The 22,386-nt window shown below is 49.9% G+C and overlaps 1 protein-coding gene across 5 annotated transcripts in view; it reads left to right on the top strand.

Moving 5' to 3' along the window:
• Positions 1 to 22,386, top strand: part of Cacna1c (calcium voltage-gated channel subunit alpha1 C) — a 669,544-nt gene that overhangs the window by 73,354 nt on the left and 573,804 nt on the right. For all 5 annotated transcript variants that reach the window (XM_045137293.1, XM_045137289.1, XM_045137291.1 and 2 more), the window contains exon 3: positions 2,135 to 2,240. In XM_045137293.1, the coding sequence (XP_044993228.1) occupies positions 2,135 to 2,240 (106 nt within the window). The remainder of the gene's footprint in view (positions 1 to 2,134; positions 2,241 to 22,386) is intronic.

Genomic DNA, 22,386 nt, shown 5'->3' with positions numbered 1-22,386 from the left:
CTTAACGGCTAAGCCATTTCCCCAGCCCCTGGTTGTCTTCTTTATACATGGTGTGCTCCAGGGTCAGGTCTGTGTTCTAGTGTAAGGTGATAAGCTAGTTGCCTTTTGGGGAGTGGGCGTCAGCCCTTGAGACACCCCAGGCTAGTCTGCCTCGGTTAGAGTGTGGTGACATCTGAAGAGCGGATGGCTGGCTCAGCTGACTTCCTGTGGTCCTTTCCCCACAGGGCATCGTAAGAATGAACAGGGCACCATAATGCAGCAAGAATGGAGCTGAGCAACCTGGACTGAGGGCACCATCCTGAGAGGTGGGGGCAGAATTAGGAAGGAAGAGGAGATGCAATAGGAGAGCTAACCCCGCTAGGGTAGATAGCGCACCGTGGTCCTCTACGTTGACTGTTTAGGCAGTTTCCCGGATCTGGGTCCCATCCTAAGCACCAGTTCTTTGACAGTGGACGCATTAATGTGTAACCGTTCTGTGCCTCAGTTTCCTACCGTATTAGTGGGACTCACTGTTCATCCATGGTAGGTGTCTGGAGTACAGTTGTCACAGGGCCTGAATGAGAACACCGGATGAGTGATGGCTCCTGTCCTTGCTGTCACCTCTGTCCATCAGCTTCTGTCCCCAGTGCCACTGGCTCCTGGCCACCTCAGGGCAGCAGGCTGTGAGGGATGAGCCCATTGCTTGGTCTGGGTCCTGTGTCCATCTGTGCACCTTGCTCACTGGGGGGGGGGGGGTCTTTGGCAGATGCTCTGTCCATGTGTATAAAGGGGGCAGGTTGGGACAGCCCTATAGGCTATCTTGTAGGTCCTAAGACACAGGTAGACAATGACACCTTTTACCAGTCACCTCAGCTGTGTCTGGGACTTCTGGGGGACCCATCATGAAGGTTAATCACCCAGATCCTAGTTGCTGAGCTCTGCCCTGGCCCACCCTGGTATGAGGTGAGGCACTGGACGTGGTGGTCAGGGAATCTGATTTTACTGGATGGCCATTCACCCACTGTGGGGCCTTGGAGACATTTCTTAGTCTCTGTGGGCCTCAGAGGCTTGAATCAGAAAAATCTTTAGAATCTCTTTCTGTTTTCCAGTTTGTCACTTCTGCTTGATCCCTTCACCCGGTGATGTCTCTCCTCTGTCTCTCTCCTCCCATTTAGACTCCGTAAAGGATGCTAGGAACTTGGCAGTGGGGTAGAGTGCGTGGGAGCATAGGTTAGGTCTTCCTGTGCAGTTCCTTGTTCTGGCTTCAGTAGTGAGTATGGGGCGGGTCTCAGTGGAGGAGCCGTGTCACATTAGCTCACTGCTGAGCGGTGGGTGTGACCAGCCTTGGTGTTACCATGAAGATGTCATGACATGGGAACCTTAGAGTACGCACTGCTGGTGGTGCCGTCAGCCCTGGGCTGTTTCTCTGGACCCTAGACCATCAGTCTACAAGCCAGGAGAACCAGCTCCTTGAGCCTTGCACGCTAGAGCCAGGGCTTCCGCAGAGCTGGGTGCCTGCGTCCCACGTGGAGCTAAACCTGCGGCCGGGGCGAGAAGGTTGCCCTCTCTGAATCCACAGCACGCAGCTTGCTGTACTCTGTGTGTGTGTGTGCCGGGGGTGGGGGGGGTGGGGGGAGGTCCCGAGCCTCCAACACGTAGAACACTCTGAACCTCACTTTCAAAGACTGAAAAGTAAAATCTAGAAAGTTCCATTAAAGGCTACATCCCTTAAAAACCTCATTCCATCACTGTCCCCTTCTAGGCCTGCTTAGGGCCCCCTGATGAGCCTCAGGGAAATGAGGTGCTGGGAGACCCTTCCTAGGGCCAGCACGGCCCTTGCACTTGAAGCACACACGAGGGAAAATGAAGTCAAGTGCGATCTGAATAAATAAAAGAAGGGGAAGACATTTTTAGAAATCTGTGTTTACTCTGGCACACGACTGGCCTCCAGCGCTCTTGACATATTAGGAAAAAATTTTGGCGGGGCCACACTAGAAGCACTTAAAAAGGCATGTGTTTCTTCTCAGAATACAAGGGGCTTGGAATGCATTGTTTAAACAGAAATTCTTACGAATCTTTGATTCATTAAAGAAATATATAGATGCATGTTTGTTTCACTTAACTGTGCCATTCACTTCCTTAACTCCTTCCTCAGACCGTTTGAAATAATTATTTTGCTGACTATTTTTGCCAATTGTGTGGCCTTAGCGATCTACATTCCCTTCCCAGAGGATGACTCCAATGCCACCAACTCCAACTTGGTAAGTCTTGAGTCTCTGCGACTTCTTACTACTTGATGGAAAATTGTGCTTGGAGCACACTGGCATGTGCAAGTGAAGAGAGATACGTGTTTCACAGGAGCCAAGTGTGGAATAGCTCGGATCTTCGGGGCCATTTTGCTCTCTATTCAAATCAGCACCTGGCTTATCACAGGGTGTTTTCACAAAGAATATTCCAATCAGGCCTCGGTGGTGGCGGGCTCGTTTTGCCCACGTGCGTGATCCCGCGCAGCGCAGCAAATGCGCCGCCTGAGTCTTGAGTGCAGGTGTCTGCCGGAGCGGGCGTTCTTGGATCGTGTGTCATGTGTATTTTGAGTGTCTGTGTTGTATTGGTGGGGCCTGCTTGCGTGATTGCAGCATTTCTGCACGATGGCATGATAAATAATTTCTAGGAAGCTTTTAGGAAAGTTTTCCTTTTTCAGCCAAGAGGTATTATTGAGTTAAAACGGTTTTATTTTCTTGGGAAAGGCGGCTTTCCATTTTGATTTGCAGAGAGGCCAACCCTGGCAAATTGAGGTTAGGATTTGTCCATGGAAAAAGCGGAGAGCATGTTTACTTTTGGCTGAGTGTGAAGTCATTGCAAATGTGAAGGCCTTCCCTCGTCTGGGCATGTGAGGAAAAAAAAGAAAAGGTCCTGGAATGCACTTGGCAGCGCAGGGGCCGCCTGGAGTGTTCTACCACAAACCCGCAGAGAAATCTTGTCTCTTCCCCTCCTCTGCCGACACAGTGCTGCTCTCCCTGTGATTTCCCCACAGTGCGTTTGGTCACCGAGGCCACCATCTTCTCTGTCATGGGTTCCTCCTAATTAGCAGCATAGAATTGTTAGATGAGATCGGTTTAGGCCAAGTAGGGAGATTAGGGCTTTTCCTTCCTGCAGTTGGGTCAGAACCTGTTTTATCTTAACCTTTGACATTTCCAAAGAAATCTGATACATGTTTTAGAGTTCTCTGACACTTCCTCAGCTTTTGCAATTAGCCACAGACATGTGTTGGATGGATAAGGTGTGTGTGTGTGTGTGTGCGTGTGCGTGTGTAGATGCTGCAGCTGTTAGCGTGAGGCCATGTGCTGGGGACAGATTGATGGCAAGGTCCCAGTGCTGACTGATAACATGGCTCGAGCTGGTGTGCAGAGGGTTTTCGCTTTAGTCCATGCAGTCTGTGTAGCTGTTAGAGGTGTGACTTTCTCTCTTAACCAGGGGGCTTCTATGACAGAATCATAAGCGAAGTGGCACCCCGTGTCTGGAGCTCCTTCCATACGCCCCCCGCCCCACACCCCCTATTGCCGTTCTGAAGAGCGCCCTGTGGTACTGCGGTGGTCTGAAGGGCGGGTCTGCTTCCAAGCCAAGTCCATGTCTGCTCTGAGGCCAGTGCACTCCTCAGCCCAGGCAGAGCCGAGTCTGGTTTGTCTAAGCAATGGGACAGCCACCCACTGTTCCCAGGAGGGTTGGCAGGCCCACTGGAGTCGCTGCCCGCAGAGAAACCCTGCGCAGGCTGACACCCTCAACCCTGCCTCTGTGTGAGGCGGAGGGGCCGGTGGGGGAGAAGAAGGGGTCTGCGTTGAACTTGTTCTGGGGATGGCCGGATGCAGATGATGAAGGGATGGCACTTGGTTTTAAATAATGCCAGAGAATGATGGAAGAGTCCTAAAGCTAGAACTTTCTGAAAAGCCATCTAATCAAGTACTCAGGGTGGGTGAATTTTTTTTAATTTATAATTTTTTTGTTTATTTTTATTTATTTATTTGAGAGGGAAAGAGAGAGAGAGAGAGAATGGGCCCGCCAGGGCCTCCAGCCACTGCAAACGAACTCCAGACGCGTGCGCCCCCTTGTGCATCTGGCTAACGTGGGACCTGGGGAACCGAGCCTCGAACCGGGGTCCTTAGGCTTCACAGGCAAGCGCTTAACCGCTAAGCCATCTCTCCAGCCCCGATGGGTGAAGTTTTTAAAAACGTATTTTTATTTATTTATTTGAGAGAGAGAGGCAGATAGAGAGAAAGAGAGAATGAGCACGCCGGGGCCTCTAGCCACTGCAAACAAACTCCAGATGCATGCACCCCTTGTATATTTGGCTTATGTGGGTCCTGGGGAATTGAACCATCCGTGGTCCTTAGGCTTCACAGGCAAGCACCCTAACCACTAAGCCATTTCCCCAGCCCAAGGATGGGTAAGTTTTTGACATGCAAATGATTCCCTGAAACTTCTGTGATCTGACCTTTTACTCTCTGCATTCAGGCCTGTCATTCCTGGCCTGGGGGGAGGTGCCACTGACTGGATGGTGGTGGGGGGAGGCAGCCAGTGGGGATTCCAGAACCCCTAAACCAATCAGACTTCACCCTAGGTGGGGAGGCTGGAGTGCTCTGCATGTGGCAGAGCCCCGGAAAGTGTCCTGGCCTGAGCTTTTTCCTCTGCAGTATCTTACCTTGACAAAAAATGGCTTTCCAAACTCATTACCTTGTTTCTTTTGGCCTTTAGTTTTTCTCCCTCCATTGACAGGCCCACTACCAGCAGTTATATACTGGCTCTCTCGTTTTTCGTTCCTGTCTCTCCTCATGGGCAACATGTCTGTTTTCCTATGCAGAAGGAAGGCCTCTCTTTGGGGACTTCATTCCCAGGACTTTCTTTCCCGGCTCCAAGTTTTTAAAAAATATTTTTATTTTTATTCATTTATTTGAGAGAGGGAGAGAGAAAGAGGCAGAAAGGGAGAGAGTGAGAGAGAGAGAGAGAGAATGGGTGTGCCAGGGCCTCTAGCCACTGCAAAAGAACTCCAGATACATGTGCCACCTTGTGCATCTGGCTTACCTGGGTCTTGGAGAATAGAACCTGGGTCCTTTGGCTTTGCAGGCAAGCACCTTAACCACTAAGCCATCCCTCCAGTGCAATGCTGAGTGTTACTACTGTTATCATCCTGTCCATTCCCCGTGGTGAGTGTTGCCTTCTGCCTAGACTGTCATGGAAACCTTTCTTCTGGTGTCCTCCTTCCGGGCTCTCCCTGGCATGGGTGCATATGAGCTTTTGCGGTCATTTGGCAAATATTCATGCCAAGAGCCAGGGACTGCATTTGGGAGACCTAAAGTGACAGACATTGTCACAAGCAGGGAAGATGGCACATGGCTAGTTGTTTATGAATAGGAAAAGGTCTTACAAGAGGTAATTGCTAGGTCACAAGAGCTGTGTCAAGTCTGTGGTACACACGTGTGTAAAGGCTTGTGATCGTGCTCTTCACGGTGGGGTGCTGGGCCTTTTGGTTGATGGCTACAGCCGGACTTAACTGTGACATCAAGTAGTCCCTAGAGTCTTTAATGGCAGGAGAAGGCTCTTGTAGAGTGAGATGCATCACGTGGAGCTTCTGTGTTTGTGAAGTGAAAAGGAAACTTTGCCAAGACCCAGCTGACCGTGACGGTAGGGACCGAGAGGGGATGGTGGATTTCAGAGGTGAAATGTCCTGCTTCTGTGGCTGGCTGGATGCTGTGGCTTTAGCACGGTGATGTGGGTACCATGCGCCGTGAGCCAGAGTGACCAGGAAGAAGATCACATGTGAGACGAGGGGGGTGGGAGGGACGGGTGATAGACAAGATGGGTGATTAGTGAAGAGCTCCTAGTGTTTGGATAGAGATGCCTCTGGGCATTCGTTCTAGAGCCAGGGGCTCAGGCTCAGCTTGCGATGACGTGAGAGATTGGGAAGGTAGGAGGAGAACAAGAGGAAGGAGCCCAGGGCCTGGGTGCCACAGGGGACAGTGTGAGGAGCACAAGGTCCCAGCCGGGGCTGCTGGCTGCAGAATGTCAGAGAAAGCGGAGCAAAGAAAGAACCTGGTGCCGGGCGTGGTGGCGCACGCCTTTAATCCCAGCACTGGGGAGGCAGATGTAGGAGGATCGCTGTAAATTCGAGGCCACCCTGAGACTCCAATGTGAATTCCAGGTCAGCCTGGGTTAGAGTGAGACCCTACCTTGAACCACCCCCCTCCCTTAAGAAAAACAAACAAGAAGAACCTGGTGCAGGTCTGGGTCCAGAGGCGGGATTTAAACTTGCTGCGTAGGGCCTCGGAGGCCAAGGACACAGGGAATTGAAGAGCTCCCAGGAGAGACAGGCTGGGGGTCAGGCTCATCAGTACAGCAACTCAAGGTTGGTGACCAGAGCATCAGCCTGGCTGGAGAGCTGAGCTCAGTGGAAAGAAAGAAAGTGGAAGAGGATTTTGGTGTGAGCACGTACCACGCCTGCCTCGACACAGTGGCTGGGCTGCAACTGCTTACTGAGGCTCTGTGGCCAAATGGGTTCCCTGGCCAAACTGTTCATTATCCCAGAAATGAAGCTTGAGATCCGCACTCCCCCCAGGAGATTTGTAACCTGTTGATTTTTAAAATTTTTTTGTTGTTTATTTTTATTTATGTGAGAGCGACAGATCGAGAGAGAAAGAGGGAGAAAGAGTGGGGCGGGGGAGAGGGACAGAGAGAGAGAGAATGGGCATGCCAGGGCCTCCAGCCACTGCAAACAAACTCCAGACGCATGTGCCCCCTTGTGCATCTGGCTAACGTGAGTCCTGGGGAATTGAGCCTCGAACTGGGGTCCTTGGGCTTCACAGGCAAGCGCTTAACCGTTAAGCCATCTCTCCAGCCCCTGACCTGTTTGTTTTAATAAGGAATTGCCATGCCAGAGCCACAGCAAAGGAGAGACTGAGATGAGTCCATGATTCTCAAGCTGCTGGGAGGAGCTCATGGGGAGTGGCTCAAATGCACGTTCCCAGGTCTGCCCTAGAGATCCTGGTTCTGTGTGTCTCTAGGGGGGCCCCTGCAGACTGTATTTCTGATAGATTCTCGGGTGGATCCTGAAGCAGGGGACAATGCCCTGCTGGCCGAGAGAGTGGTCTAAGAGGTTCTCTATTGAATGAGCATCTCTGCCTCCAGATCCCTACACAGGTTGTTTCTGTTTTCATACAACTTCCCGCGGTGTACCTTCTTCCTCTAGGAGCCAAACAGGAAGGTAACACACGTCAGCTGCCGAGACGTTTCCAGTCTGTTGGGTGCAAGAGCAATTGACTTAGCGAAGCCTTTTCACCCCAGCCCGGAACTCACAAACTCTCGTGGGCGCCTGCTCCTGCTCTGGGCCCCTCTTGTAGCTCTCCATCTTTTATCCATTTTCTAGCCTGTTTATGGGATTTACATCTCTAACCCTTTGGTTACTTTTCTTTTTAAAAAATATATTTTATTTATTTATTTGAGAGAGAGAGAGAGAGAGAGGGAGAGGGGTTGAGAATGGGTATGCCAGGGCCTCCAGCCACCATAAAGGAACTCCAGATACATGCGCCCCCCTTGTACATCTGGCTTTTGTGGGTCCTGGGGAATTTGACCTGGTCTCTCAGGCTTTGCAGACAAATGCCTTAACAGCAAAGGCCATTCTCTCAAGCCCAGTTACTTTTTCTTTTTAAGAGATGAAAAGCAATTCAGAATAGACCGTTGTTATTATTATTATTATTTTCAAGGTAGGGCTTCACTCTAGCTCAGGCTGATCTGAAATTCACTCCATAGTCTCTGGGTGGCCCCAAACTAACAGCGATCCTCCTACCACTGCCTACCAAGTGCTGGGATTAAAGACATGTGCCACCATGCCAGGCTTGTTATTTTTATTTTTAAGATTGTTCCCTCACTGAAATACAAGTTTCTGTGTCTCATGCTCCATCCAGCATACATTTTTGCACTTAAATCCGTCACCTTTGCTATCTTTTTTTTTTTTCATACTACTATGAAATGGGCCTTCATACTAGTATGAAGCTGAGCCTGTGATGTGTTCTTTATTAGTCACAGTCCTGGTGTTGGGCACACCACCCACTATGCATTGCGTCATTTATAACACAGTCACTGTGAGCCCACTTGTCCAACAACTGTTACTCAGTAGGTAGATTCTATAGTGCCCAGTGAACAGCCCCTGCCAGCCGAGACAACCTATTGTGTGTACAATCTCCTGGCTTTCTGCAAACTCCAAAGTTCACAAAGACTTGCTTGGAGTTGTATTATTAAGAGACTATATTGTCATTTGACCTGGTGTGGAGGACAATATCATATACTTCCTGGGCAAGAGCCAGGCTCTGGGTGGAGTTGGAGACGGGAGGGAAAGATGAGAAGGGTAAAAGCTTGAGACATCATTATATTCCCCTGCACTGCTGTAAATTTGGGGGCAATTAAATTTTGCACTCTAGGGCTGGAGAGATGGCTTAGCAGTTAAGCGCTTGCCTGTGAAGCCTAAGGACCCTGGTTCAAGGCTTGATTCCCCAGCATCCACGTAAACCAGATGCACAAGGTGGCGCATGCATCTGGAGTTCGTTTGCAGTGGCTGGAGGCCCTGGTGTGCCCATTCTCTCTCTTTCTCTCTCTCTGCCTCTTTCTCTGTCACTTTCAAATAAATAAATAAAAATAAATTTAAAAAAATTTGCACTCTTAACTTGTGAAGGTTCACCAGTGATATGTGTGTGAGATGGATAGAGCCATTCCTGATGCTGCAGATATGTCTGTCCTTTAGAACTCAAGAGCTGAGGCCAAAGGTCCCCCTCCCAGGTCCTTGGGGGCATGTCAGGATCCTCAATAACTCAGGCTGGCTTCTGCCTCAGAAGGGCACGGAGGAGACCAGAAGTCTGCCTCCTAGCCACTCTAATGTAGAGGATGGTTGTGTGGCTAGAACAAGGTGGAAGTGGGGGAGTCACCTGGATTTTCTGATGTATAGGGAGGGAGTCTCAGAAAGAGAACCCTGGGTAGCCTGGGGAGCATTGCTTCTGTGGCCACTAGCCAGTCAGCTCAGGGACCCAGAGAGTGTCCCCATTCCCAGGCAGTGCTAAGTTAAAGACACCATGTGTAGAGGCCTACGTTTGGACTATCTCAAGTCCCGAGGTGAGTCTGAGTGCTGTGGGCCAGCTCTGAGAAGGGGCTGATGATGCCATTCCCCTCCGTTTGCCTGGCAGAAATGCATGCACAGTAATGATCATAGTAGGTGAGCTTTATTGCCACCATCTGTGGGTCACCCTAACGTGGTGGACACACTCACTTTGCACGCTCGAAGGGAAAACACTGGGTAACTATGGTGATGAGCCAAGCGGTTCCTGCGTTACCTCTGACACCTCTTGATGATGCCAGTGAGGTGACATGGGGCTACAGAGGGCAGCAGAGGAGAGCTTGTTTTTAGGTGAGAGAAACCCTGAACCAATGCACCTGGGATTCTCAGTAAACAGGTCTGATGGAAACTGGGTGGGAGAATGTCTTAAAAGCCATGCAAGAGGGGGGCTGGAGAGATGGCTTGGCAGTTAAGGCACTTGCCTACAAAGCCGAAGGACTCAGGTTCGATTCTCCAGATCCCACGTAAGCTGGATGCACAAGGTGGCACATGCATGTGGAGTCAGTTTGCAGTGGCTGGAGGCCCTGGTGTGCCCGTACTCTGACCATTTCTCTGCCTCTAGTAAATAATGAAAAGCTGTGCAAGGACTGGGGAGGTGGCTCGATGGCTCAAACACTTGCTGCACAAGCATGAGGATCCAAGTTCAGATTCCCAGAGCCCAGGTAAAGCTGGATGCAGTAGCGAGCACCTGCCATCCTCACACTTCTACAAGGAGATGGGAGGCAGAGGCAGGAGAACCCCCAGGAACTTGTGGACAGCCAGCCTGGCTGACAAGTGGAGAACAACAAAGAGACCCTGACTTAACCAAGGCAGACGGTGAGGACCAACACTGAAGTTACCTGCTCACCTTCTAACATATGCCAGGGCATGTGCATGTGGGTGCAGCACACACGTGTGTGTACATATGCGTGCACACACACCCAGAGATTTTTTTAAAGATAACTTTAATATTTATTATTTTTAATTTTTTGTTTGTTTTTATTTATTTATTTGAGAGCTACAGACAGAGAAAGAGGCAGATAGAGAGAGAGAATGGGCGCACCAGGGCCTCCCGGCACTGCAAACGAACTCCAGACGCGTGCGCCCCCTTGTGCATCTGGCTAACGTGGGTCCTGGGGAATCAAGCCTCGAACTGAGGTCCTTAGGCTTTACAGGCAAACGCTTAACTGCTAAGACATCTCTCAAGCCCAAGATTTTTAAAATCAATATTTTATTTTTACTTATTTATTTGACACAGAGAAAGAGGGTGAGAGATTGAGCATGGGTGCACTAGGGCCTCCAGCCACTGCAAACAGACTCTAGATGCATGTGCCCCCTTGTGCATCTGGCTTATGTGGGGTCCTGGGCAATCAAATCTAGGTCCTTTGGCTTTGCCAGAAAGTGCCTTAATTGCTAAGCCATCCTTCCAACCCCAGATTTTTTTTTTTAAGTTGGGTAGGAGACAGGGTTGGAGTCATTGACCTGAGAGAAAGATCTGCACTGTTGGTCTTTGGGCAGAAGGAATGTCACCCCCGTGTGGTCATAGTAATCACCTCTAAGCACCATTTCTTAGTGCTTTGCATGTATTATTTACAATTTCTCAATTTTTAATTTGTTTTTATTTGTCTCGTTAGAGTGGATACTTTCCTCATCTCGCTCATGGTAGGATTCCTTGAGCCTTGGCTAGTGATGTATGTGACTCTCGATAAGTGGCCCAAACCCTGCCAGGCATTGTCCTTTTATTGTAGATAATGAAATGACATCCCAGAGAAGTAAAATGACTTAGGGAATAAGTCCGCAGTGTGGGTTCTCTGCTCCATCCTCCTCATGAGTAGGGCTTCTGTGAGGATCCAGCGAGGCAGGTGTGAAAAGGTATCTTGAAAAAGCCAGACATGCCAAATGAAAACAAACAAGTTTTAGTAAATCTGGACCAGGCAGTGGAAGTGTAACCTCCCCAGCTTTTACTGTCACCATAGCTCCTGGAGGGGGATCCCTCAGATCACAACTTGCAGACGCTGCGCTGGAAAAGCATGGGGGTTTAAAGATATTTGCCCCAAGAGCTGTGCATCTGGAGGAAGGGCGGAGCTGGATGTCAGGCTAGGATGGGGCGAGGCAGGGCAGGGGCAGGGGCAGGAGAGCGCCAGCCCAGATGCCTGTTAGGACCATGATGGTGTTAATGGGATGACACGTTCTTTTGTACATTTGAGCTTAATTTAATGGTCTCAACCTTCAGGGTGCCTGAAGCAATTGTTTGACTCAGTGTTTATATACTAAATATTTAGCTGGAGGAAGGGATGCCTGCTCTGCTCCGCATTTGCCCATGGATGGAAGGAAAGGAGGTGATACTCTGAAGTCTAAATATGGTGACACCTCTTGCTCTGTTTTTTTTTTTTTTTTAACTCATGTTTATTCACCCTGGGGAAAATATTTCATATAAATTCACCCCTTATATATGGGAACCCTTTTCACATACCAAACTCCTTGACATTTAAGTACACTTGAATAGTTTCTAGAATATAAAATATAAATCTTTAGATTCCTAATAGAAAAAATTCTGAGCATATTCCGTTCTTCATTGGACGACATCATCATTAAGAAAATCCAACTGTCGGACCTCCAATAACACCGTGAAGCCGTTGGGACACAGTAGATGGTCCAGCGTGTCTTAGAATGTTATGGTCTGACAGATTTGGGGTCTGCTGTTACAGTATCCCCCTTTTTCACTTGCTCCTGTCCTATGGACTTGGTGAACATGTCATCGAGTCCCTTCTAGTTATGTGCAAAGTAGGAGTAAGATGTTTCTGGAGGGTTCATGGATGACTAAAGTGTGTTAGCTTGAGGGACTTGATACCATTGATTTTGGCTTGTCAGTTCCCTCCCCTCCTTTGTGCCCTCTGTTCTCCCTGGTCCCTTGTGACCGAGGCACTTGGCTCCACGCCTCTCAACAACTTCTATGTCAGCATTCCCACTGTTGGCACGGCTCTAAGTACATGACATGTGTTAACTCATTTAGTCTTTTCAACAACTCCACCAGACCTCTGTTATAATTACACTCATCCCCAACGCTTGTTTACTTACGTTTTTACTGCGATGTGATAATTGTATGCATTTTTTTCCCCTTTAAAGACGAGCAGGAAGAAGCCTAGGGAAAGCCCAGCTTGCCCGACGTCTCGGGCAAGAAAGCAGAACAGTGCCCACCGAGGCCCTGCCCGTGTGGATGGCTCCCGAGTCTGTGCACTGCTGCCAAGCACGGCCTCCCCGAGGTGTTGGAGGGAGGGTGTCCGCTTGGAATGTGGTGCTTTAATTCGTGTGCCCTCGTCTAACGTGCGTTTCTACACGATGGTCTCTTATTACCAGGGGCACCGGAGGAGGGGCGGCAGTTCTGCTGGGAGGGGAGCTCCTCGGGCCAGGCTGCTCCTGTGAGCCTCCCAGAGCAGCCCACGGAGCCCCTTGCCTGACACCAGGAGAGACCTTGGAGCAGTCTTCTTCATCCGCTGTCACTTGGGAAGGTGGGCTTGGCTTGGAGGTTCCGCTTTCCCAGAGACTGATGACTTGTGTTAGCCGAACTCTTCACCCCTACAGGGCCCAGGGCTCTTCTTAAGTAGAGAAAACATCCCTGGTTTCGTTGAGGGGGTACCCAGAATCAGCCTGATTTCCTAAGGTAAACTTAGGACCAGAAGCGTGTAGAGGAGTTGGTCCCGAGAACTCTGCACATGAGCTCCAAGTCTTCTTGGAACCTGGTGGGGGGTCCTGGGCTCATCGGGCAGGGGACTTGGAGGGCACCCTAGTCCCAGGCACATAGCCTTAAGGTCCCTTACCTTTCATGGTGTGAAGGTGATATGCCATGGCATTCTCATGCGGTAAGGTGCATTTTTGAGGAGGCGTCTGAGCACCCCGGGTTCCTCTGGTAACGTGAAAGTACCGCCGAGCCACGGCTCCTGGCAGGCCACGTGTGCGATAGATGGTGCTGAGCTGAATGCCACGGCCCTGGCGTCTGACTAGCAGCAAAGCATTGTCACCTTGCTTCCCTGGATTTTAGAGTTTTCCGCAGTGAAACGCAGATAATACTTAAGTGAGCCACAAGTGGGATGAGAGGATGTACGCAAATGCTTGAAAAGACGCAAAGTGCCCATAAATGTAGGGTGTGCCGCCATAACAGAGATCACCACTCTTATTCAAACCGCACAGATACTCTGTCTCTAAAATGTTTACTCCGTGTTTCTGGCACATTCTTCCATGAACCTTTTCCCTTAGCCTCCAGATAACTTAGCGATGTAAGAAGACTAAAAGCCAAGTTCCAAATTTAGTTCCTGACCTTTCAGAAATGGGTGGTGAGTGGTGTGGCTGTCACTTGCCCGCTGGGGAGCTGGCTAGAGGGCTAGATCTGGGAAAGTGGGTGCTGGTAGGTTTCTCCCTACGCTTCAGGTTGGAGTGACCGTCCCTCCTACATGTGGGCAGCCCCTGAGATGGAGACTTGGTTCTTGTTTCTTCTGGGCCCGGTTTAGCGTTGGAGCCACTGAGTGTAGCCCACGGTTTCTTGAGCACTATTGCCAGACACAGAAATGATAGCAAGGTCCTCTCTGCCTATTGGGCCCACGCTGAGAACTATTCTGGCTTGGGCAAGACTCCTCTTTCTGGCCTCTTCAAGTCATCAGAAACAGGGTAGTGCTCTAAGAAGAAGAAGAAGAAGGTTGGGTATGTCCTAGATGAGACCTCTTTTTTGGGGGGGGCAGGGGCTTTTGAAGATATGATCAGAAACGATGTGGCTCTCATGGCTGGATTAGGCCTCACTGGGAGCCTGAGCTCACGCCTCAGAACGGCTCATGCCAGCAGAGTCCGGTTAGGTAAGGAAAGCAGAGCGCAGGCATGCGGGTATGCGCTTTAGGGCTAGCCTGGACACAGCATGCCATGTAGCTGGGCTGCTGCTGAGCTGGGCTTACGAAGGAAGATATGGAAGGTCTGAGTCCCTGTTTAGCCAGATTATCAAGTGTGGGTATGTGGAAGACTTCAGCACGCCAGAGTTCCTTCCACTTTCCCTGTCTAGCTGAGGGGGCATTCCAAAGAGTATTCAGAGGGCTGGAGAGATTGCTTAGCGGTTAAGCGCTTGCCTGTGAAGCCTAAGGACCCTGGTTCGAGGCTCGATTCCCCAGTACCCACGTTAGCCAGATACACAAGGGGGCGCACGTGTCTGGAGTTCATTTGCAGTGGCTGGAGACCCTGGCGTGCCCATTCTCTCTCTCTGTCTCTTTCTCTCTCTGTCACTCTCAAATAAATAAAAATAAAACAACAACAAAGAGTGTTCAGAAAGGGACGACCCCTTAGCTGGCCTCCGAGTCCTTTCAACTGCCACTGGCTCCTGCAGGTGTGGCCATGTGGAACAGCATCCCGGGCAGAATCACGCTTGTGTTCTCTGGGGGCGCCCGCCCTCCTTCCTCTTCTCCCTCCCTCCCTCCCTCCCTCCTAGGCTACAGGCTTCAGAGGAGGTTCTGAGTGGGGTCTGGGAGGAGGGAAGTGAGAAGAGCAGCTGGGGATGGTTCGTCTTGGTGTGCAGAGGTGCCACTGGCCCAGCATGCCAGCCTAGAACGGGAGGCTGAGTTCCAAGGAGATCCATGACTCATGACCTCCCTCCCTTGAGTTTGGCTGATCCTGTGAAGGAGCTGGGTGACGGTTGCCATGGTTAGGTTTTACTGGGTGCCACATTGAGCTTTAAGAAAGGAAAAAAAAGAGAGGGTTCTGACCTGATCAGATGTTTCCTTAAAAGGGTCCAAGCTGATTCTGGCGGAAAAAAAAGATGCAAAATTCTGGGGGATTTTCTGTTGCTGGCTTTTTGACAATGGAGGGGCTTAGTAGTGGTCATCTGAGCATGGCCTCCAGATGCTGACCGGAAGTGAGAGGCAAGCCTAGCTTTGTCAGCAGCCCTAGAGAGTTTGGAAAGGGCCCCAGATCCAGAGGAGTGCACAGCCAGGGGAGCCAGCTTCATCCTAGAGCTATCTGGGCAGAGGGCCCTGTCATGCCAGGCTGGTACTTCTGACCCATGGACACTTGCTAAGTGATCTCAGGTCCGTGTCTCTGCTTCTGTGGCCCTTTGTTTGTCTAGGAGGCAGTGTGGTTAAGGGTGGTTCTTTCATATTTTGGCCATCTGTGACTCTTTGCCCCATAATGTGCCACTGGACTGGGCGGCAGCGTATTCCTATAAGCACCGATTCCGTAAATGCTCAATGGACGGTGGCTATGCATCATGGCCAGGTACTGGAAGTGCCAAGTATTCATAAAAATACAAGAATGCTAGGATGAAAAAGAATGCAAGGTCTCTATTCTCGTGCAGTCTCAGTTCTGAGATGCCACCAGTAACTAGGTAGGCAGAGTAGTGAGCAAGACAGTCTCAAGGCTTCGTCAACACCACAGAGAAGAAGGTTGAAGAGGCGAGAGAGTGAGGATTACTTAGAGTGTGTGGTTCTCTGAGAAGGTGGAACCTGGGAAGAGATGTGGGAAGGAAGGGGAGCCAGTGTGGGCGAGGACGTGGGGAGGAACCCGCACACAGGGGACATCCTGGCCAGGATTTGGTGGTCAGAGGGGCTTGGAGCTTCTGTTGCGCCTGCAGTCGGGTGAAGAGGGGTGGGAGATGGGGGCAGGGCTGGGCAGGCTGGTCCTGGAGCTACGGTGAGGAATGTAGGGTCCGTCCCAAGGATAGAATAGGCAGCCAGTGATCTGCCACCAGCCTTCAAAGGAGCAGGTGTCCAGACAGGGTTGGAGACGGAGCCGCAGATGACGTTTCACACCCCCAAAGGAGTTCGGTAGGTGGGTCACATAACTTGACCAGATGGGCCCGAGTCATGGATATTCAACGCCCCGTCAGGTCCCTCGCGTCCTGTACGAGGCCCGGGTCCCCCCACCCCTCGATTCGTGTTCTGAAGCCTTGCCCCTTTCCACGTTGGATCCCGTCATTTTCTCCTGACAAGAAAATAAAATCCTGCGCCCAAGAAACTGTGTCTGGATCCTGTGTATTGCAGACCCAAACCTCACAGTGAGGACAGTAGGCGATCTGCTCCCATGCCTGACAAGGTCACATTTCACACCAAGCCTGGGGTTTGGTGGATGGCAAGGTGTGGGCTTTCCCGGCATTTTCTCTTTCTTGTCTCAATTTCCTTAATAATCACTTCTTGCTAATGGTTCTTTGAGGAACCTGGAGAGGCTCCAGATTGCAGAAGAAAGAGAGTTGGTGGGAACAGAAATGCTGACCTGGCTGGGCGCCCCGGGGCAGGTCCGTTAGCCTTCGGAAACTCAGTTTCCATCTGTTACTTAGGCTTAATTACACCTACTTAACTACAAGCTTTTGTGAGAAACATCTCACTAGAGATGATACTCTTAAAAGCACTTTAAAATTTTTTGTGCAGCATTATTCAAATGGAAACTACTGTTATTTTCATGATTGGGCGCTGCTAATTCAGCACCTGGGATGAGGAGGAAAGAAGAGGCCGCGATACCACCGGTGCTGTTTCGGAGCTGGGTATCTGGGTATTTTTAAAAATATATATATTTTATTTATTTATGAGAGAGAGAGAAAGAGAGAGAGAGAATGGGCGTGCCAGGGCCTCCAGCCACTGCAAACGAACTACAGACGCATGCGCCCCCTTGTGCATCTGGCTAACGTGGGACCTGGGGAATCGAACCCGGGTCCTTTGGCTTTGCAGGCAAGTGCCTTAAGTGCTAAGCCATCTCCCCAGCCCCCAGGGTATGTTTTGATAGATGGCCATGCTAGGCAAGGCCAGAACATCGTTTGGCACTGGAGGAGCCATGATCAGGTGGCAGAAAGGGGAAGTGGTAGATGAGGTAGTTTCTGGGTCTTTCTTTTTTTCTTTTTTTTCTTTTTTAAATTTTATTTATTTATTTATTTGAGAGCGACAGACACAGAGAGAAAGACAGATAGAGGGAGAGAGAGAGAATGGGCGCGCCAGGGCTTCCAGCCTCTGCAAACGAACTCCAGACGCGTGCGCCCCCTTGTGCATCTGGCTAACGTGGGACCTGGGGAACCGAGCCTCGAACCGGGGTCCTTAGGCTTCACAGGCAAGCGCTTAACCGCTAAGCCATCTCTCCAGCCCTTCTGGGTCTTTCTTGTTGTGACCTTCTAAGGCTGACGTTTGAAAAGTCTTCGTTGGGTAAAGGCCCTTGAACTTGGCTGTCACCAACATAAGAATCCAGTCATCTTCAGACTGTCATTAATGAAATGTGTATTTATTGAGCAGCGTGCTGCCTGTGGCAAGGGATGTGCCAGTATGCTTTGTTCAGGATGTCCAGATACTTGGTGAGAGAAGATAGGCTCCTGTAGCACATTCACTGCTGGGGACAGAGCGGGGAAGTGCTGGATGTTATATTGTGGAAGCCAGAGTGGGTTCTGCCGGGGCCTGAGATTTCTTGAGAAAAGCCTCAAAGGCATGGCGTTCTAGCCAGAAAGGCTTTCTAGGCTTCTGCTGATGGGCAGCCTTCAGTTTGAAAGCCTGAAAAGATTGCTTTCCACTCTCAGTCCCTCCTTACCATTACCTCTCCAGTGGGTAAAACTTCAACTACCCCAGATGGACAGATAGCCTTCCTTTCTTTTGCAGAAGGGGTTTTGTGTAGGGATCTGGCCATGAGTTTTTGTTTTTCCAGGCCCTGAGTCATTCAAGGTGAATGGCTCAGGGTTAATGTGACCTCAACCAATTGCTGAATGTGTGGGGGTGGGGCAGGTGGGAGAAAGAGCCAGAAGGGAGGCTTGGAAGAGAGAGTATGCATGCATTCAGGTAGAAGGGGCCACAGTCCTCTCTGGAAACTCATGGCTCCATTATCAGGGAAGTTGGTTACACCTCTCTGCTGGCTGTGTCCCCGTCTCTGTTTCTAGCTCTTGGTCTGTAAAGCTCAGGGCTTCAGGCTGAGGACGGCCTCAGGAAATGATAAACAGTACGAAGAGTGGTGGCAAAACCCCGGTGTCTTGACCTGCTTGCTTTGTGTTCTGGAAACTTCAAAGGGATTGAGCAACTTAACTTTCAGCAATGGGGCTGAACAGAGAGAAGTTAGGAACAGCCCTGGAGGTTTAACGAAAGTGGATGAAAATCTTGCTGTGTGGGCCAGGCCAGAGTGCCCTCCAGCCAGCTTGTATCTGTGTGACCTTATACAGTGGGCGGGGGGTGGGGGGGAATAACTGTAGCTTTGGGGAGCAAGATGTCACATTTGGGCAAAGCAGACCTGGATTTATTGGTATGGGGCATCCCCAAAATGCCCTAGTATGAAATATTCTCCAGGGTCCTAGATTTATGACAGATGTTACTTTCCATCAACTCAGCTGTGGATAGAGAAGGCAGAAAGGTAAGGAGCAGATGGTGAAAAAATAAAATCCTCAGAAACTCGGATTTAACTGGAGAACAGGAGAGAGAAAGAGAGGAAGAGGAAGGGTACGTCCACAGATACTAAAATGTAAAAGGAAACAATTAAGAATTCTCTGAGTAGACTGGAGGGAGAGGAAGGGAGCATTGCCCAGTGGAAGCAGATCACTTCCCACCATCGCAAACCAATGGGGACTGGCTTTGATAATCAAGCAAGCAGCAGATTTTCTCCGATGTGAATCATGTTCTTGACTCCTAATCCCGGGATTAGCACCGGTGTGCAGAATCCCACTGGAAAGCAGCATGCCACGGGCACATCTGGCTGTAGTTAGGAGGATGTTGGGAGCAGGGATTTATGCAACCTCTAGGACCCTGTTATTGTTCATTTGCACGTGCATGTACACACACACACACACACACACACACACACACACACACACACACCCTGCTGAGTCCTCTGAAGTTTGGGGAAAAATAGTATCCTAGAGTAATGGAGAAGTCTCTAAGAGGCTATAAATGGAGGTGGGAGAAGCCCAGGTATATCATTCTGCAGCAACCCAGTGACCAGCGTGGCTGCAGAAATTTCCAGGGAACTTCATGTGACCTGAGCTCTCCTTTCTGGAAGCCTTTTGTATTAAACTCTTGCACTGCAGAGACCTGCCATGGAGCTATTGATCCCATGCTTAGGCAAGGAAGCATTTGAATCTGTCTTCCAGCCACTTTTCAAAGACCACATGTGTTCCCATTTGTGCATTTCACTGAACCTCCTCTGTAGTCAGGTCAGGCTCCCAATTTTGGGGAGCTCATTACAGTCCATGGATTCTGTGTCACATTTTCTCTTTAGTTCCCAATTACTTTTAATTATACAAATATCAGCCACTAGTTCAATTCTAGAGTATGTGCCATGAACTCTGAGTTTGTAATTTTCAATCCTTGTTACAACTCTGCAAGTAAAGTGTTTTTTTCTTTTTTGCTTTTCTGCTCTCACTTACAATCAAATAATTCAGAGGCAAAGTGATCTAGCTTAGGACCACAGAGGTAGGAATTGGAGGATCCTGAATTGAACCAAATTCAATGTGATTCAAATCATACAAGCCTTGTTCTCTCTAGTGCTTGGAATTTTTTTTTTTTTTGCATCCATGTCTACTTCAGATAATGACATAAAAAGGAATTGGGGAAGACAGATGAATGTTCTGGTGTCTGAAACCTCAGGAGAGATTAAACAAGCCCCCTTCCCAGAGAGTGCAGACTGTCTCTTTGTACCTGGGCCTCCTGGGTCTTTATATTGTACCATTCCAGGTGGAAGTCGCTAGATCTCTTGCTTTGCATCCTGTCTGGTCTAGTCCTAACAATTTCTTTTTGGCCTTTCTGGTGATACTTTGTATAGATTATTTTTTTCAGATGTAGTCTGAGCACATTTTGGGGAGGGATGAGGGTTACCTTGGAAATTGAAGAAGCCTTACAAGGTGACTTTTGGGCTTGTGTGGAATGAAGTAGAAACTTGATAAGCTTGCTTGCACCGAGGGCTCACGGATGGTGCTTGGGTATCTGAAGTTGAGGGAGGAAAGGGCTGCACGGCCCATCCTGAGAGCCAGTGTTTTGCTCTTTGGATCCTGTGGAAGTACACCCGTGAATGCATCCCTTCAGCCTCACGCCAAGTCAGTGTGAAGAATCCAGCTGGGTGTGTGTCCATCCTGGGCTCGGAGCTGAAAGAGGGAGGCCTGGTTAAATACCATGGGAAATGCCATGGCCCCATCTTCTGGACCCACTTCAAAGCCCAAGGCCCACTGAATTTGGATCGCGACACTTGTTTCTATTAATAACGTTTCAGAAAGATGGAGTCTAGGGAGGTCTTGGTGGCAGGGCTTCTGAGTCGCACGGAACAGACTATTTGCCTTCTCAGGTGTTTCACAGTGCCACCGTCTTGACCTAAATGTCTGCCAAGTGGTGCTCTTGGGAGATGGTGGGGACCTTTGAGATCAGGGCCTAGTGGGAATTCTTTTATTTATTTATTTGACTGAGAAAGAAGGGGAGAGAGAGAGAGAGAGAGAGAGAGAGAGAGAGAGAGAGCGAGCATGGGCGCACCAGGGCCTCTAGCCACTGCAGTTGAACTCCAGATGCGTGTGCCCCCTTGTGCATCTGGCTAACGTGAGTCCTGGGGAATTGAACCTAGATCCTTTGGCTTTGCAGGCAAATGCCTTAGCCACTAAGCCATCCCTTCAGCCCCTTAGTGGTAATTCTTGAGGTCATTGGGAATATGTCTTTGAAAGGGAGGGGCAGTGAGGCCCTAGCTCCCTCGGCTCTTTTTGCCCTGGCTTGTAAGATAAATGCTTTTTTTTTTTTTTTTCTGCTGCGATGCGCTGCTTATCACACACTCCAAGTGATGGGGCCACTCAGTCATGGATTCCAACCTCCCAAGCTATGAGCTGGAGGGAACCGCTGTCTTTGAAGATTACTTTCCGCCAGTGTTTGTTAGAGTGACAGAAAGCTAACACATCTTAACTTTCCCCACTGCTTATTAACTATCTGCTACACCAGAATTTTCTTGGGACCCGTACTAGTTTTGAGAAAGATGGCTGAAATGCAGTGGTTGAGGGATTTCTTTTAGCCGAGGGAAGACCTAGCCTCAAGCGAGCTAGCCTCAGGTAAGGAGGGAAGCTTTCCACGAGCACGTGCCCCAGGCTGGTGGACATCCCGAAATGGGGGGCTGGTGAGGAGCCAGTCTGCTGAATTGGAATGTCAGCAAGTGAGGGACGCAGGAATGTTGATGGCAGGCAGAGCTTGAAGCTTCTGAGTGAGGACTGGGCAGAGACAGGAAGCAAGGTAAGGAGCCGGTCACATAACCAGGAGCACAGACCCCGTGGGATGCGGTAGGGGGTCCAGCAAGGAGCCTGGGCCACAGAGCCAATGGGATCTGCCTGGGTAGCAGCCTCTGGAAAGGGACCCGTTTTCTTGTTCATCAGCGCGGGAACTGTCCACGTTGGTGAGGTGGGTGCTGAGTCCTGGTTTGGGCAGGAGGGGAGTTTGCAGGTGGATGTCAGGGTCAGCTGCAGTGTGAACAGAACGGGAATCCTCCTCCTCGGTCTTTAGAAGGACTACTGTGTGGCAGAAGACAGCTTACCCATCAACCCACTAGCCAACAGAATCCCAGAGCAGTGAGAGCGCTGTCTGCAGCCTCCAGCCTTCTAACGCCCCTGTGAGCCCTAGAACAGAGGTGAGTTCCCTGCTCCCAGCATGGGGTCTCTACCGGGGGGGGGGGGGGTGAGGAGCAGAAGACCCCTTCATTTCTCAGCGTTCTACCCCCTTCATTTCCAGATATGCTGCCAAGCAGCCTTGCTAGCAGCCAAACTTTTTTTTTCTCTCTCTCTCTGGATTCTTAGGGGAGGCTGATTTCACTCCCTCTGAGTCCCGATGAGGGAATCTTTGGCAAAAGCCATGCGTGGGCTACCTGCAGTGTCTGTTTATTTAAATGGGTGTTTAAAAGACAATGACACAATAAAAACTTACCTCCCTGAATTTGAATTTGCAGTTTCTTTCTTTGAGAGGTAGAGGTGGCGAACTATCTCCCCCCCTCTCGTTTTCTTGTTCTAATGACATTTTCATAGGCTACTATCCAGTGACAGTTCATGTAGGGTGCACTTGGAGTATGCCTCTTGGCACGGTAGCTCAGTGACAAATGTCCCTTTTGGGCAGGGGTCAAGGGCCTGAAACAGGCCCTTGCTTTCTATCCCCTGTGCTTTTCTTGTTTTGGTTGGTTATTCTGGCTGGCTTTACTGAGGTCCGTCTTTGCCACTTATGGAGAAGGCAAGAATACTCAAAGAATTCATGAATTTTAATTGAATCCCTGTGCTTTGTTTACGAGACTCTGTGAGTGGTATGCAATTCTTGTGGTTGCAGCCAAACTCCTGTGGCAGAAACTCA

Source organism: Jaculus jaculus, chromosome 18, assembly GCF_020740685.1.
Source record: "Jaculus jaculus isolate mJacJac1 chromosome 18, mJacJac1.mat.Y.cur, whole genome shotgun sequence".
NCBI lineage: Eukaryota > Metazoa > Chordata > Mammalia > Rodentia > Dipodidae > Jaculus > Jaculus jaculus.
The sequence above is the reverse complement of the archived record's forward strand: the minus strand, read 5'-3'. Positions and strand labels throughout refer to the sequence as shown.